Source organism: Tenrec ecaudatus, chromosome 17 (genome assembly GCF_050624435.1).
Source record: "Tenrec ecaudatus isolate mTenEca1 chromosome 17, mTenEca1.hap1, whole genome shotgun sequence".
Lineage (NCBI taxonomy): Eukaryota > Metazoa > Chordata > Mammalia > Afrosoricida > Tenrecidae > Tenrec > Tenrec ecaudatus.
The window spans coordinates 54,361,429-54,378,631 of NC_134546.1; the positions used below are offsets into that span (position 1 = coordinate 54,361,429).

Genomic DNA, 17,203 nt, shown 5'->3' on the forward strand with positions numbered 1-17,203 from the left:
ACTTCTCTGAGGCAGTTTATGATGTTCCTTGCGGTGACCCCCGGTGCTGTGGACAGCGACCCGGCCCAGTTCTACACTATCCCAAGTCCATCGTTGCCCCTGCTGGGCAGTTTGAGTGTGGTTGTGTTGAGCTACTTACTACTGCAAGGTCAGCAGTTGGAAACCACCAGCCCTTCTTAGCAGGTGGTCTCCCCTGTCCTGTAGGCTCAAGAGGAGTCAGCACTGACTCGATGGCGGTGAGTTTTGGAGTTCGGCCCGGGAAGCTTATCTCTATGAAGTAAACGTGTTCTGTGGTGGTCCCACGGAGTTTGCATTAGTGAATTTCTGAAGTGGATTGCCAGGTCTCTCTTCCTAGTCTCTGTTAGCTCTACTGAAACCTGTCCCTCAGGGGTGACCCTGGTGGTGTTTGAAATACAGGTGGCATACCTTCCAGCAGCATAGCGGCACGGAAGCCACCACAGGATGACAAGCCACCAGGCAGGTGGGGAGGACTCCTTCTTCACAGGCTGGAACTCCCGGGAGTATATAAAGCCCAGCAGACTTCTTTGCTCAGGACTTCTCAGAGCGGTTCACACTGTTTGCCAAGCACCAGGTGAATTTCCCGCCCAAGAGAGCAGAATCCTGCTTCTCCAACTCATTCCTTCCCCCCCCCTTGCCCCACCCCCCTCTGCGCAAGGGACCCACTCTTCAAGGTGGGCCTCTTACCACTTGCAAGGACTCAGGTGCTCCCAGTCTGAACATGGTTCCATAAACACTAGCCTGCCCCTCTCTCAGAGCCCACTGCCCTGTGTGGCTGGAGCACGGAGATGGGGCAAAAAAGAAGCTGAGGCTGGCAGGGCGATGGCCAGGAGCATGCCTTCAACCTGTGGGAGGGACAGGTTGAACCAGCAGGTAAAGGAGATGGCCGGTCAGGGAGGTAGCTTTCTCATCCAGGCCAGAGGGCCAGGGCTGCGCTGGCATAGAGGCAGGGACGCTGGGGAGGGTCAATTTGGAAGTGAATGGTCAGGACTTGGTGACCGGAAGGCTGTGGGGCATGGGGGTATGGGAGTGGACAAGGTCATATTTCTGGTTAATGAAACATTGCCATTGAGTGGATTGCAACTCACAGTCTTTCGGACGTGGTCAGTCTGACAGGGGCAGGCCCTTCCTCTTTCTCCCAGCGCTCACTCAGCAAGGCCACCAGGGCTCTTTTGGACAAATGAGCAGGGTCAGACCATCTCTGGTGCCCAGAGAGCAGGAGGGGCTACCAAGCCCTCCTCCTGTGTCCCCCATCCCACAACCCACATCCTCCTCCGGGAACTGGGCTGCAGACAAATTCCAGCCACCTGGGGTTCCCATGGCAACTGCAGGAGCGCAGCCGGGCACCTGGGTGAGCAGAGGCGGAGAAGTGGGTCAGGAGAGGGGGCTGCTCCTAACAAGTCCTGCTGGCCTGGTCAGTACCCTGCAGAGCCCGAGGGGCTAGAACTCAGCCACCTCTTCCCTGACGACTGCTGTCCCCACCTCACCCCCAGACAAACAGAGCAGCTTAGCCAAAGGGACCTCTCCCACTAGGCCCATCCTGCCCCCACCTCCCTTGGGGCCTGCCCCTCTGGGACCCACCCTGGTGCTCCCCTGCTCAGCACTCCCTAGGTTCCCACACCACCCCAGTAGCCGCCTCACCTAAGCAGGGCACAAAGGTTCCCCCACCTCCCCACATGCTGCAACCCAGAGCTGGCCCTGCCCACTTTGGGGTTAATTCTCAACCAAGTTAGGCTCATTAGTAGTCCGCATCCTTTGCCATAAACCTTCCTTTCTGCAGTACCTTCTACACCTGTGTTTCCAGAGTTTCCCCCGCCCCCCTCCCCAACGAACTGCCTATTAAGATCTTACCTTGTGGCTCAGATCAAATGCCCCACTCCAGGAGGCCCTCCTGGATCCTCAGGGCACTGAAGCTCTGTATAGATGGACACACGGATTCCCCACGCGAGTCCTTGGGACAGAGACGGAGTCTTGTTCCTCTGTTCCCCTCACAGTGCGTGGCATGGGGGGAGGTGGGGAGACACATCTCTGAGTGAAACACTAGGGAGGTTGCTGGTCCCAGGTCAGCCTTGAGTTTGTCCTGTGGCCATGGGCCCCCTGCCCCAAGCCCTACTCCCTTTAAAAAGGGCCCTTCCTCACCCTGGGTCATCGTGGGCCGCCTTGGCCAGGCACAATAGCGGACTGACCTCAGGGACCAAGCCGTTGGTGCTTGCTGGCTTCCGGCTTGGTCAGAAGGACTCAGCAACGCCTTTGCCTCTTAGACTTCCAAGGAGAGGGAGTCAGTTCCTGGCGGAAGCCAAGACAAGAGCCTGAGTCTAAGCAGCCCGGGTAGAGCCCAGCCATCACAGGGCCACACACAAACCTGAGTTAGCGGGGAGCAGACCCCCTGAGGGTGGAGCAGAGACAGAGGAGAGCAGCCTCCGCAGACCAGGCTCCAGTCCTAGCTGTGGCCAGTGACCTAGTGGACAGATCCCATTCAGGGCCGCCCATCCCTTCAACAGGCAAGGCAGGATGGGAGCGAAGCTCTTCCCCTGGCACCAGGGAGGAGGTACGGGTGCTCAGAGCTGTCTTGAGGCGCCTCCTGGGAGCTCCACAGAGGAGCCGGCAAGACCGGACCCGCTGCACCCCCTGGAGGTGCTGCTGCAGCTGGTAGCTGCACCCCCAGAGAGACCCTGCTATGCCTGGTGACACGGTGGGTTAGGTGGTAGGCTGCTAACTGCAAGGTCAGCAGTTCGAACCCACCAGCTGCTCCAGGGAAGCCAGGCGGGGCTTTCTAGTTCTGTTAAGAGCTACAGTCTCAGAAACCCACAGGGACTGTTCTCCCCTGTCCTGGAGGGTCACTGTGAGTTGGTATCGACTCGATGGCAGGCAGCGAATGTGGTTGTTGGTTGGTATTCATGCCCTCACCCTCATCTGCAGCTCTGCCATGCTGCCCGGGCTGTGGTGAGCAGCCAGCTCCCTCTTGTCTTCATGGACGCTTCCTCACAGCAGGTGAGTCCAATCTCACCTTATTGCCAGAAGAGGAGAGCAGGGCCCCAGAAAAGCACCCTCCAGAGAGGCCCTGCATCCCAGTCCAAAGGCGCAGAGACAAGGAATGCAGGCCGGTGCTCCCACGGGGTGGGAGGGGGGGTGAACTGCTGAGCCTACAAGGACCCTGCCTGTGTCCCCTCAGGAGGAAGGGTTCCACAGCACCAAAACACCTGGAGTGACTGACCCCGGGCCACTCCATAGCTACCTGGAGCCCACCACTGGCCTTTGAAACTTCTGACTCAGTTTCCCCTGTGGGAGCGCCTGAGGGCAGGACCCAAAGCAGCTGTTCCCCTTGGCTTCCTCCAGAGAAGGGAGGCCCTGCGGGAGGGGGAAAAAGAAAGACACCCCCACCCCCTCCACCCCCACCACCCCAAGCCAAAGGCCTGGGACCAAGCAGACCTAGGAATGCCAAGGCCCCCTTGCTCCCACCCCACCCCAGGCAGCCCATCCCCCAGGGCACTTCCCAGGCAAAGGGCCCCAGGCGGCAGCTGGTGGTCATAAAGCCATCTGGAAACGGCTCCAGACAGCGGAGCGTAAGTGCCCGTGCCATGGCGGCAGCCGAGCCGGTAAATTACCGCTGAGGGCTGCACACCCACACACCCCCCCTCTGTATTTATATCCGCCTTGGTGCCTGAAAATGGATATTTATGCATTTTCAATATTCAGGGCAAACGCTCCATCACTCAGCGCTGCGTGGCTGCAGTACACAACTCGTCCCCTCAGAGATATCCCTCCTCCACTTGCCAGCCGACTCCTGGCCTTACACGGGTGAGAGGGACAGGAGCTGGCCCCCTCTCCCCCCTCCCCCATCAATAGGCACACGTGACCCAGGAAGGGGCCAAGGCAGCCCCCCTCAGAGCCCCAGGGCCCACTCGAGGCAGGGTCTGCACCCCCACTTTATAGATGGACCCGCTGAGGCTCAGAGAGGGTGGGTAGACTGGCCACGGCCACACAGCGTCTCTTCCAGGCTGCTTCCTACTGCAGCACTATCCCTCCCCTCCAATGCCCTTGGGAGGTGACCTGCCCTGCCCAGAGTGGCTGAGTGGCCAGCCTGCTGCCTTCTCTCTTCAATGCTCTCCTGGCTATCTTCTTTGTCCACTTTGTCTTTGCCCTGCTGTCTCTCTTCCCACTGCCTCAGTCTCTCTGTCTAGATTCCTCTGTGTGTGTGTCTGCCCGGCTCTCTCTGCCTCTCTCTCTCTCTGTCTCTCTCACGCTCTTGCCATCGCTCCATCTCCATCTTAGATCTCTGTCTTAGATCTCCCCACCCTCCGCCATCTCCATCTCTTCTCTTCCCAAGCTCTCTTGGAGTCCCTGACTTTGTCCCCCACCCCGCCCCCCAGTGGCTTTGTCTTGGGCTAGGCCCAAGAGCAGAGGTGGAGGCAGTCTTGTCTCCCTGGTCCTGTCCTGGGGAGAGAGTGCCACCCACGTCGAGCTGAGCATGGGAGATAGAGGGTGGGTGGTTTGGTGGGTAGATCCCCATGCAGTGGAGGTGGGTGAAAGAGGAAGTGAGTTGTCAGAGGGGGCTCGACCAGGAGACATCTGCACCAGCCCAGTCACTGGACCTTGGAGCTAAGCAGTGAGGTTCCTGGGCCAGCCCCTGAGCCCAAGGAGTTAATGCCCCTGGCCTTGACGAAAATGGCAGCCTCCTCATCACCGCCCCTACCCCCTTCTCACCCCTCCAGCTGCCCCTTCTCCTGTCTCTCGCCCGCCTGCCCTCCTCCCTCTCTCCCTCCCTCCATCTCTTCCCATCCATTCTCATTCCCTGCCCATTCTCCCTGTCAAAAACCATAGGAATTAATTAAATGTGCCTTCCTCAGCTGCCCCAGGGAATTCACCACTCCCTGCACGCTGGGCCTTATTAGACGAGATCGGGCGCATTTAGGGCGGTATGGTCATGGACTCCTGGGCCTTATTAAGTGCCAAGCAGCAGCAGCAGATGCCTGTGTGCATGAGACACCCCGTGCCCGCAATGTGTGTACTCAAGGCCCGCAAGGCAGGCTTTCCACATGTCAGTGGGTCCATCCTCTTCCAGTCACACGTCCGAGTGCCCCCTGCATTTGAAGGCGCGTACCTAGATTCGAGTGTCTCTGGGTGTGCACAGGCCCACAGTCCACGTGGGTGTCCTCATCTTCCCGCGTGTCTGCTCACGGAAGCCCAGCTCCGAGTGCCCAGTGCTCTGTATGGAATCTGTGTGTTTGGACGGTGCGGCTGGCTAGTATGCGTGTGACTGTGCAAGGCGGCTGTGTTTGGATGGACACGTGTGTGTACACCTGTCTGGACATATGCCCAGCGAACACTGATGTGCATGTGCCTGGGTCTGGGCAGATCCATGTGGACTACGTGTGTGCAGGCTGCCTGTCCTGTGCACGTGTCCCTGCGTGTGCACGGATGCCCCACACTCACATCTTCTCTGCTGTCCTTGGAACCAAGCGGGCTGGGGCGCCCGTGTCTGAGGTGGTGGCACCGGTGGCAGGAGCCTGGAGGTAGGAAGGTGGTGGCGGTGGTGGGGAAGGAGCTCGCTAATGAGGCCCCCTTCTTGCCAGCCTAGGAGCCAATGATCGGCTCAGTAAGCAGCTCCCCAGAGGAGGGCTGCTGTTCAGCCCTGCTCTCCCCCTCCCCTGGGAGCCCTTCCCTCACCCTTCCTTCATCCGGGCCCTCTGCAGGAGCCAGGGGTGCCAAGAACAAGAGCAGGCAGAGCTGAGACCAGAGCTCAGTCTGCCAGGATGTCCACCTGCAGGGCCCCTCTGTGAGAAGCCCACCTTGTCCTCATGATCACCAAGATCCATCGGTGTGGAAGAGCAGCCTCTGACCAAGACCCTCACATGACCTCTGAGCACACGGAGAGTGACCACACAAGTGACCCCTGGGGATCATCAGGCCTTATGGGGCCAGGGCACATGAGTGGCCTGAGCTCAGCACAGAGGGAGCTGGGTCTGGGCCCAGAGGGTTCGCCGGGAGCTGGAGGCAGCCTGGGGGCTCAGGGCTGCAGCCCACCTTAACCATCCCCTCCCGTGGAGCCTGGGGAGGGGGCCTCTGAGACCTCTAGCACCCCCAGGGCCCGTGAATAGGCCACTGCACCTTCCTGCCTGTCTTCCCAGGGGACAGAAGCTTGTCCCCAGTCCCAAATAGCTCTGTCCTCCACCAGGCCAGGTGTGAATCACAAGAATTTACAGCCCAGCCGGGAGTGCAGTTTATGAGGCTGCCTCCAGGAGTGGCCGCCTGTCAGCCCCCCATTGCTGCTGACAGATGAGCCCGCCCTGCTCCCTGCCAGGAACAAGCCCTCTGTGGCAGGCAGCGGAGGAGGAGGAGGCACCCCTCCCCAGCCCACACTATACCAGCCCGGGACCCTCATCACCCTCACACCCATGTTCCCATGATGCCCGAGCCTGCAGGGCTGACCCACAGGCAGGAGGCATGTACATTTTGGTGTGTGCTCAGAGTGGCCAGAGCCCAAAGGGCATGGGGTCGTGGGGCTATTGCTCGCCTCCTCCTAGCACAGGCCCCAACGGGCCTGCTCCATCAGGTTGTATCAAAAAGCCACAACTGCTCTGTGCCTCAGCTTCCCCGCTCGGGGGTTCTTATGTGGCAACAGTGGGAGAATTCAGTATAAACTCTGACCCAGGGTTGGGCCTGCTTGTCTCTCAAGGGCTCTGGCTGCGTGGGGTGTTGATGGGGTGGGGTGGCCAGCTCAGGGGGTGCAGAGCAGGAGGGGCAAGGAGGGGCCATGGGTGGGGCTGCAGAGCAAGGCAAAAACCACTTCCACTAAGAGACTCCCAGGAGGAGGGGCTTCAAGCACGGGGTGGGCAGAGCTTCCCTTCCCTTCCCCTTGGGCATCCATCACATAGCAGGGCATGGAGTAGAAGGACGTCCCCTTATTTCTCCAAGGGTCTTCCTGGGAGGAAGTCCCTCACCTATTTAGGGATCTAGGGAACCAGTGAGAAAGGACCAGAGACAGCCAGCCCCCTTTGCCCTCTGAACCCCGTGCAAGCTGCCTCTCTGGGAAGCCCATCCGGACCCGTCCCATGCAGTACCCAATTGTTGCCACTAAGAGGCAGCAGGGAGCAAAGCCCTTTCCTGAGCACTAAGACTGCAGCTCCTGCAACCAAGGTGGGCTTTGCTGTCCCAGGCCCATAGTCAGCTCTCTGGGGACCCAGGGCTGGGTCCAGACAGCCCTGTACAGCAGCCAGCGGGCTCCCCACGTTTCAGGTGTGGAAACTGAACCCAGAGAAGAGAGCACTTTTTCAAGGTCACACACCTGGTGTGCTACAGCCCAGACTCCAGACTCCAGACTCCAGACTCCAGACTCCAGACTCCAGACTCCAGTCCTCCTTCCTGCCTGAGTGTGGAAGGAGGACCGGAGGCAGACAGATCAGGGCTGGAATCCCATTCCGTGCTGTGTGTCCCAAGACAGGCCACCCACCCTCTCTGATCGGGGCTGGCATGCTATACTTCCTTTTGGTGGACATTACCCTCCGCAGGCACAGAGGCCAGCCCTACCAGGCCCTGGTGTCTCCAGAGCCGGGCACCAGTAGGTGTTCAGAGAACAAGACTCACCCTCGTCCTCACCACGACCCTCTGCTTCAGGAGCCCGCGGGGACCCGGCATCAGGGTCCCCCCCTCTGAATCCCTTCGGCATCCTTGGATCAATCCGGAGGCCTCAACCCACAGTGTTCATTTTCCGTCTCCCCTTGGCACCCTGCCTGCCGCCGATACGCACCCTGGTCTCCAGATGGTGGCTGCTGCCCACCCTGCTCACTTTCCTTCCCCCACCCCTCCCCTGCTGCTGCTCACCCACCACTCTCAGCCCCTCTTCCTCGGCCCCCACCTCTCCACCAGCCCCCCTTTCCTGCTGAGCGCCCCCCTCCCTCAGCACTGCGCAGTGTTTACAAGGCAACGGTGGCGGCTTTATTTTATTTCTCCCTTTTGTCTCCCTTCCTCCCCTGAAAGGAAACGTGCTCCACATCCCCCAGGAAGAAATGAAGAGCTCAGCGCGGATACACAGAGGCGAGTGGGCTGGGGGCACCCCCACCCCTCCACACCCACCCACAGGCCAGCATGCGCACACAATGGGCCTGCCTCTGACTGCAGCGTGCTAGGGGGGGTAATTGAAAATGTCGATCTTTATTCTGGGGGATAAACAGAGCAAGGGCCTGCAGCAGCAGGAGCCGGAGGGTGGGGAGAAGGAAGCAAAGGTGAAGAAAGCCCCGGGGGGGGGGGGGGGAAGGATGGATGGGACAGGGACCAGGAGAAGGGAACTGGGAAGAGGGAGGGAGGGGGCAGCAGCCTAGAACTGCTCCTGACTTATGGGGGTCCCTCCCCCAACAGGAGAGCTGGGGAGGCACACCTATGCTAGCCCTCCTGTCCTTGGGGCTCCTGAGTGCTGGGGCCAGGAAAAGGGAAGCTGACCTCCCCCCACAAGCCCATCCTGCCCAGAGAGGGGGACCCAGACCCAAAGGCTCCATTGTCCCAGGGTCTGGGGCACAAAGCACACCTTCATGAGATGCTCCAGGACCTGCCACCCCTCCCCACTGCACTCTTGTGATTCGTTTCTGCAGGGCAGTAGAGCAGTGGCCAACCTGGGTGGATGTGGGAATGTGTCTGAGCTCAGATACCATCATGGGCGAGGGGTTGAGTGTAGGGTGTGTGTGTGTGTGTGTGTGTGTGTGTGTGTGTGTGTGTGTGTGTTGTGTCCAGGTGCATGTAGGGTAAATAAGGAATGTGGATGGGGGGATGCGGTTCTTAAACACCCACCTCAATCTGTGTGCCTGTGTGTGGCAATTCATTTGTCCCTGGGCCAGGGGAGCAGAGACAGGGAGGGACCCTCTAGGAGGCACCTCCAACCTTGGTCTCCACCACGCACCCCAGCTGCTGGAGCCAGGGGAGTGGCCAGCCATCAGGTGGGGGACACAGACTGCACAGCAACAACAGGGCAGCAGAGACCAGCCCTGACCTCAGTGCCCACGGGGCCATGGTCAACCCTGGGTGACCCTTTCACGGCCCAACAAGCAGCCGAGAGCTCCGTGCGTGTGGGCACCCGCCAGGCCAGAGCCTCACCTACTCTCCAGTACCTGCTTGCCTGTGGGAGAGAGCTGCTCTTTGTCCTTCTGCCCAGTCACTGTACTCCCAACAGGCAAGACTGAGCCTCTGCCCTTACTCTTTGCCAGGGCTCAGCCGCAGCCTGGCACACCGGACACTCGGCAAATGTTTGTCATGTGCACGGGCCCCATTTCCCAAGGACACAGGTAGACATAAGTCTTACAAGGATCAGAGCCGAGTTCCCTGCCAGGCCACAGGGCCTGCTCTGTTCTCAACCAGACCTGGGGCCTATCCTCTTCTGACCAGGGGTAGCATCATGGGGGAGGCAAGGGCAAGACACAGAGGTGGTCTGTGCCAAGTGGCCCCAAGCTAGATGGCCCTGATGTCTTAGGAGCTGAGACGCAAGGAAGACCCCATCCATCTGCCATTCCTTGGCAGGTCCATCTCTCCACAGAGCGTCTTCATCCTCCAAAGAGGGATCCTGAACCCTCCGACTGCCCTCTTTCCCCAGGGACCACAAAGAATGGCAGGGACCACAGACTCAGCCCACGGGTAAGTGCTAACTCCAGGGACAGTTTCCAAGCCCCGCCTACATCTTGTGGCCGCTGGGGCCAGGCTTAGCTGCATTCCACACTGCGCCATAAGGTTTTCATCCTGATGTTGGTCCAGGGTCTCAACCCAAACTGATCCTGACGATGCACTGAACCCTGACTCGGGCTGAGCCCTGGCCCAGATCTTGTGCTGAACCCTTCCCCTAGTCCCACTCTGAGCCCTGCTCCAGGTCATATACTGAGCCCTGATCCTGGTTACACACTGAGCCCTGACCCCCGTCACAGATCGAGCCTTGACCTTTATTTAAAATCAGATAATAAAATGTTTTTTTATTAAAAATAAAAAATTTTTAAATAAAAATAAAATCAGATCATTAATGTGTCATGACTAGGACCAGTTATTTCCAGAATCAGGGCCCTGGCTTGACCATCTCTTCAACATCAGACGGGGGACTTGGACGGGCACCCCAACTCCCCTATTCAGAGGATGAGCTGTCCAGAGCTCAGTCTGTCCCTCCCCTGACGTGGTGACGGGGGAGCAGTGACTGCTGCTCCCTGCCGACCCTGACTCCCACCTGAACACGGGTAGCCCAAGCATCACTGATTTTTCCAGCCACCGTGATAAATGGCGTTGTCGACAAAGTGACATCTTTCTAATCTGCTGCAAGACAGATAGGTCCCTGGGTCCAGGCGTCCTCTGGAGAGCCCGCCCCGGCCAGCCTTGTCGGGTGTGGGCAGAACCGCACAGGCACAGTGGTCAGGGCCGAAGTCGGCAAGAGGGACAGGGGGACTCCGAATCAGGGACAGATTTTCCACAGGACCCCTCTTCAAAGTGGTTCAGTGTAACTGGGTTTTTGTGGTGGAGGTGGTGGTGGTGGAGGTGGTGGAGGTGGTGGTGGTGGAGGTGGTGATGGTGGAGGTGGTGGTGGTGGAGGTGGAGGTGGTGGAGGTGGAGGTGGTAGTGGAGGTGGTGGTGGTGGAGGTGGTGGTGGAGGTGGTGGTGGTGGAGGTGGTGGTGGAGGTGGTGGAGGTGGTGGAGGTGGAGGTGGAGGTGGTGGTGGAGGTGGTGGTGGTGGAGGTGGTGGTGGAGGTGGTGGTGGTGGAGGTGGTGGTGGTGGAGGTGGAGGTGGTGGTGGTGGTGGTGGTGGTGGTGTTCGGTGGGGAAGGGGTTCTCTTTGTTTTACTTTTAGATATTCTAAAGATATTCTCAGCTCCTTTCTGTCCAAAGTGAAACCATCAATTCCATTTCCATTTTCAATTAAAACCTGAATATTAGACAAATGTGTTACAAATGAGCCACAGAGTTGTCGGCGGCCATGCCTTGCTGTCCCCCACCCCCTCCTTGGGGGCAGCGGCTGGAGAACAGGGTCTGCCTCTGCCATGGGGTGTCTTCATGGGGTCTCCCCCCTCCCCGCCCCTCTCTCTTTGTTCTCCTGTCCCTCCCACCTGGGAACTCTCCTCCCTCTCCCAGCTCCCCGGAGTTGCCATGGCCCAGAGGGCATGGGGAGAGTCTAGGACAGTGTGTGTGTGTCCAGAATTCAGATTGTGGCTTCCAAGAGTTAAGGGAGACCCAGCCCGTCCACCCCAACCCTCCCAGAAAGCGGGTATCTGTACCCAAAGCATAGCAGGGGGAGGGAGCACCAGGTGGGGGTGGTTGGCAGAGCCAACCCAGGGAGTGGACCAGGGGAGTACCAGGGGAGTGGAGTGATGCTGCCCCCTCCTGGCTAGTCCACACCATGCCCTCTCCCGGCTCTGCTCTGCCCCCATGGCTGCCCAGCAGGGTTTCCAGAGCCCACAGTCCGCTCCAGTCCCTGCCTACCCCTTACTTCTCTCAGTGCCCGAAACCGGACACACACCAGTCCCAGCCAGCCCCTGGCTCTCAGAACAAAGCCTTGTCCTGCGGGCAGGCTGGCCCAGTTTAACCAGCAGCGTGTGTGTGTGTGTGTGTGTGTGTGTGTGTGTGCGCTTTCTCCAGTTCCCTATGCCCCCCACCCTACACACCTTCTCCACTTATTCTCTGGCCCCTCCCCAAGGAGTTCCTCCATTCCTCCCCACCTGCACCAGCCTGGCCCCTCCCAAGCTCCCTGCGTGGATGCTGACCTCTGCCAGGCCTCGGGCTCCACAGTGGCCGGGCTAGAGAGTGGCCTTGGCCATCCTCCAGGCGAGGGCCACCCTGCGGCCCAGAGAGGGATGGCAACTGGCCAAGGTCACACAGCACATTAACAGCTGGGCAGGATTACAATGCAGTACTTGCCCCAGCCTCCTTGCCCCCCAAATAAGATATTCTTAAGCTCAGAGACACCCTGGCCCCCTGAGATGCCTCCCAGCACCCTAGCCCCCTCACCCAGATCCGGAAAGAAGCAGTCGTGAGTATTTGAAAAACAAAAGGAATCTATCAGCAGAAGCACTGCCAGGTATAAAAAATAAGTTCTCTGGGGTCCAGCCGGGAGGGGGTGCAGGCAGGGCTGACGCTGACGGCGCCCTGGCCTCAGTCCAGAATGTGGATGACCAGCGGGCACAGGTGGGGTGAGTGCTTGATGCCCATGGTGAAAGCCGGGGTGCGGGGCTTGTGCAAACTGACCTGCTGGACATTGTGGGAGCCGGGGCCCGGCCGGGGGGTGTGATCCACGGGGTAGCCGAAGCGCTGGGCCAGGCTGTAGGAGGGGCTGCGGGGCTGGAAGACGGACAGCTCAGGCCGGGTATGCTCGGCTGGTCCCGGGCCGCCAGCCACGTCCTCCTTGTAGAACCAGTTCTTGCACTCGGGAGCCAGGCTGTAGCAGGGGGCTGCTTGGGTGGTCGGGGTGTCGGGCCCTAGCAGGAGCGGCAGGTGGTACTGGTTGGGGGCCGGGTTCCAATCCGTCACTCTGTACGGGCACCGTTGGCCAAACGTGTACTGGGGAGCCCGGCGCTCCCCGGGTGGGGGCACCTTCTCTACCTTGTACCAGGAGGCGGCAGGGGTGGGGCTCAGGCCTGGAAGGGGCAGAGAAAGGAGGCTGGGGGCAGAAGCCAGGCAATGCCCCTGGTACCCAGCTCCCGGGCCATGGAGAGAGCTGGTGTCTTGGTTAGCCTGGCACGGGCTCCTCGTCAGGGGGAAGGGCAGCGACTCCTATGTGAGACTATGGGCACTGGCCGCTCAGCCTCCTTTGTGGTCATGAGTGTGAGCCACACCACCCCTGGGCTCCAGCATCCTGACAGTGTCCCTGGGCCCACCCGCAGGCGAGCTCCTCGGCAGGACAATGTCACAGCCAGGGACAAGAGCCCTGTGACGTTGTCTCCTAACGCCGCCCCTGAGACAAACCAAACCCACTCAGCTGACTGGCTTTGGGACAGAAGCAGGGGGACAGGCACATGACATCTGTGTCCTGAAGGGACATTGCAGGGTGGCACCAGCATCCACTGATAGACCTGGAGGAGGTCGTGACTCTTGCCCCCTACCCGGGGCCCTCAGAATTCACGCCAGTCCCCCACCTGCCTCACCAGCCCCTTCTTACGCAGGTTAGAGATTCGCTCCTCCATGGGCACCTGCGGGCAGCTGCACTTTCCAAACCTGGTCGTTTGGGGATCCAAAAGATAGCAAGGCCCGGGGCTGCACACGTCAGCGATCCCTGCAGGGCAGTCCAGGAGAGGACCGGTCAGTCCCGAGGACACCAGGGGGCACCTGTACTGCCTCCAGGCAAAAGCTTCCTCCCAAAGAGAGGAGCAGGGGCTCCGGGGGCTCCCCCAATGTAAAATGGACTTTTAGCTCTCAATTTACTAGTCTCGACAAGCACTTGTTCTCAGAGACAGGCCAAACAGCAAGCAGCTCAATCAGCTACCCGACCAAGCAGGGACTGGTGCCAAGGGTATCAAACAACCGGTGTGGTTTAGTGTTAGGATGGGGTCCAGCCCAACCGGGGGGGGTCCCCTGCCCAGCCTCTCCTCCTCCCCATCTCCTCCTACACCCTTTCCTCTTCCTTCTTGCCTCGGCCAGCAGCCCCTGCCAGGGCTCCAGGCCACCTGGGAGCTTGCAGGACCCTATCACCCAAGCCGGTGTCTGCCCAGCCTCTGTGGCAATTGAACCCAGCAGGACCCAGAGAGCAGAGCTGACGGTGGTGACCGCATCCCTTCCAGGTTCCCTGGGAGGTCCCCTGGGAGAGGCCCACAGAGAGACCTTCAGGGAGGACAGGTCACTTGAACATCTCTGCCAACTTCCTTGAGGACCTAGAGGGCTGCCTAGAGGTCCTGCACTTCAGTTCCCAGGCTGTGGCTCCAGAGAAAGGCTCCAGGCCTCTCACCACCCCCGCCTCCAACCCCCACCTCTAAGGAAAGGGTGGGTGGGCCATCACTCACGCTTCTCGGAGTGCCGGATGTGCAGGGTATAGGTTGGCTCCTGGAACATGGTGAAGTCATGGTCGATGTAGCCCGTGCATGATGGTCGGCGGTACTTGGCAGGCCCGGGACCTGGGAGGGTGGACAGGACAGCCTTCAGCTTGGGGCTGCCGGGTCAGAGGCAGGGGAGCCCCAGATGGCGAGCACCAGAAGATCCTGGGGAGCTTTCCACCCACGGATGTCACACTGTGCAGAGACTTCTTTAGAAGAAGTCTGTTCCCAGATCCAAGGCAGCGTCCCTGGGACAGGAAGTAAGCAATAATAAAGACAATGTTATCGTCATGCACTGCTGCTGAGTCAGCGGACCCCCTGCACGGCAGCCCCCAGACCTGACCGCGTGCCGTCTCCATAGTCAGATGTGGGTTGATTCATTGTGACCCGTGGGGCAGACACAGATCGCCAGGCCTTTCTTCCTAGTCTACCCCGGTCTGGAAGCCCTAATGAAACCTGCTCAGCACCATAAACCAAACCAAGCAGACGAGCTCACTGCTTTCAAGTCGATTCCAGCTCACAGCGACCCTACAGGACAGGATCAAACAGCCCCCGTGGGTTTCTGGGTCTGTAACTCTTCACAGAAAGACAGTCTCCTCTTTCCCCAGCAGAGCTGCTTGTGGTTTTGAACCACTGACGGTGCAGTTAGCAGCCCAGTGGGTGACCACGCCACCTCCAGGGCTCCTCTTGAGCGTCATCAAACTCAAACTCACTGCCGAGTTGATGCCCACACCGAGTGACCCTGTAGGTCAAGGCAGGGCTGTCCTTGTGAGAGTCCAAGGCTATCTTGCAGTGAGGCGCCCAGCATCGACCACGACCCTGCACCAGGGTTCATGAGCAGCACCCAAACCTCCACTGCCCAGTGGGGGCTGCCTTGATGGTGCCTTGGCCTGGGCTCCACCCAGATCGCTGGTACTGAACGCCAGTGGGGCAAGTCCACCCCATGCGGCCCCACACAGGGGCCTTGACAGGAACAGCCTCCTCTCTCTCCCCCAGGGCGGCTGGTGGATTTGAACCGCCAGTCTTGCGGTTAGCCACCCAATGCTTACCCCCTGCCTTCCCCATAATGAAGGCCGCGTTTAATGAGGTTACTGTTGCGTGCACGGCTCTCCCGAGGTTGCAGAGTAGAGCACGCTTCATGGGGACAGCCAGACTTACCTTTCAAGGTGCTGCAGGAACCCTGGTGGCATGGGGGTCACAAGTTGGGCACAAGGTCGGCAGTTTGAAACCACCAGCTTCTTGGGAGGCAGATGGGGCTTTCGGCTCCCATAAAGAGCTACAATCTCAGAAACTCACAGGGTAGTATTACCCTGACCTATGAGTTGCTATGAGTTGGCATTGACTGACTCTGTGCCCAATGAGTTTGATTGTGTGTGTGTGTGTGCGTGTGTGTGTGTGTGTGTGTGTGTGTGTGTTTCTAGGTAGACTCGAGACACGAACCTTCTGGTTAGCAGCTGCAGGCTGAACCGGTTTTGTCAACCAGGGGCCCTCAGAAAAGTAATCGTTATTGACTGGGAACCTGCTGTGCACCTATCTTACTGATGAGAAGACCGAGGCTTAGAGACCATCAAGCCCCGCCCCAGAGCACACAAGCTGGCACACAAAGTGGGAAGTCTTGGGACCATTTAACCATGACCTAAGTCACCTCTCACGCAGAGCAATGACTAGTTATTAACAGCAGAGTAGGAATTAGTTTGTCCACGCTGTGCTTTGAGAGTGAAATTCCAGGGAAACACAGACATTTACAGCTGGGTAACAGGCTGCGCTGACGTCCCCGGCCTTCTCAGAGGCTGGTCTCTGCCACCCCCACCTCCCTGAAACAGCCCAGCAGACCCTGGTGCCCATGAGCCTCAGCTTGGAGATGAGGGTCTCCGGGGAACTTGGAAAAGAAGCTGAAGGCAATTCTCAGGCTGCAGGTCTGGTGGCCCTGGGAGAGGGCCCAGGGCCCAGGGCAGGGCTGGCTGCTCTCACCCCTGGCCAAGGCCGCGATGGTGGGCTCCTTGGGCTTTTCCTCCTGCCGTGGAGTCAGCTGCAGCTGCTTCTTAACAGGCTGCTGGAAGCACACAGTCCTCCGAGCCCCCTGCGGTAGTTTCATGTCAGGGGGCCAGGAAGGAGGTGACCGTTGATCCGGTGGGATTCTAACAGCAAACAAGGAGCTGGGCCTGTGTGGGGTCTACCCCGAGACCCCTGGCCGCCCCGGGGCCTCTCTGTCCTCTCTCTCCCCCTCCACAGAAGGAGTGTGTCGACGGAGCAGCTGAAGCAATCTGGGGTGCAGCCAACTGCGGGGCCCAGCAGGCCGGAGCCAGGATGACGTCACACCAGAACGCGGAGTGTTTATTTCTCCCAGTTGCCGTGGCACCTGGGCTGCTGCATAGAAATTCTATGCTGGCAGCTCCGTGGTGGAGCCCTGAGGTCCAGCCAACAGCCAGCCGGCTCCTTCGAGGTGGCTAAACCACCTGAGGGCCCCCAGGGCCGGAGACAGGAAGGGAAGGGGACAGACAGATACCACACACACACCCCAGAGAGATGGCATCCCCCTGCTGACCAGGGCCAGCTCATCCCCTGCTGTGCGTGCTCTCTGGTTGGGGAAAGGGGTGAAAAGGTGGGTGGGTCATGGGGGAAGGGTTCTTGAAACCTACACAGCCTTTTTGGGGGACCCTCTAGCCCTGTCCCTTTCTGGCCCATCTAGCTCTGAGCCAAACTGGACAAGCAGCCTCTTCTCTCTCAGTCTGGTTTTCTTTGGGAAAGGAAGAACCAACTATTTCACACTAAGGTGTGACTGTCTAACTTAAGGAATGTTTGCCTTCTTATACATGAGGGGGAGTGCAGAGTGGGGACCCAAAGCCCATCTGCAGGCAACTGGCCATCCCCTTACAGAAGGGTCTCGGGAAGGAGATGAGCCAGTCAGGGTGCAGTGTAGCAACAATGAAACATGCAACTCTCTTCTAGTTCCTCAATGCTTCCTCTCCCCCACTATCATGACCCCAATTCTACCTTAAAACTCTGGCTAGACCAGAGCATGTAGATGGGTACAGATAAGAGCTGGAAACACAGGGGATCCAGGACAGATAAACCCCTTAGGACCAATATTGAGAGTAGCCATACCAGAGGGGGAAGGGGAAGGTGGGGGGAGAAAGGGGGAACCGGTCATAAGGATCTACATATAACCACCTCCCAAGGGGATGGACAAAAGAACAGTGGGTGAAGAG

The 17,203-nt window shown here is 59.3% G+C and overlaps 1 protein-coding gene across 1 annotated transcript; it reads right to left on the reverse strand.

Annotated features, from left to right (window-relative positions):
• Positions 1 to 12,123: 12,123 nt before the first annotated feature.
• Positions 12,124 to 16,089, reverse strand: CIMAP1C (ciliary microtubule associated protein 1C). The gene is made up of 4 exons (XM_075535180.1): positions 15,966 to 16,089; positions 13,965 to 14,075; positions 13,127 to 13,240; positions 12,124 to 12,605 (listed from the first exon to the last, which is right to left on the reverse strand). Exons 1-4 carry the CDS (start codon positions 16,087 to 16,089, stop codon positions 12,124 to 12,126), a joined length of 831 nt encoding a protein of 276 aa, XP_075391295.1.
• Between the last annotated feature and the right edge of the window lie 1,114 nt (positions 16,090 to 17,203).

Bases quoted from the DNA above. Each gene is read 5' to 3' on its own strand.
- CIMAP1C (XM_075535180.1), bottom strand. From the start codon at position 16,089: ATGAAACTACCGCAGGGGGCTCGGAGGACTGTGTGCTTCCAGCAGCCT. The intron at 14,076-15,965 runs GTGAGAGCAGCC...CCACCCTCCCAG, and splicing joins CATCGCGGCCTTGGCCAGGG to GTCCCGGGCCTGCCAAGTAC. The intron at 12,606-13,126 runs GTAAGAAGGGGC...TGCCCCTTCCAG, and splicing joins GGAGCGAATCTCTAACCTGC to GCCTGAGCCCCACCCCTGCC.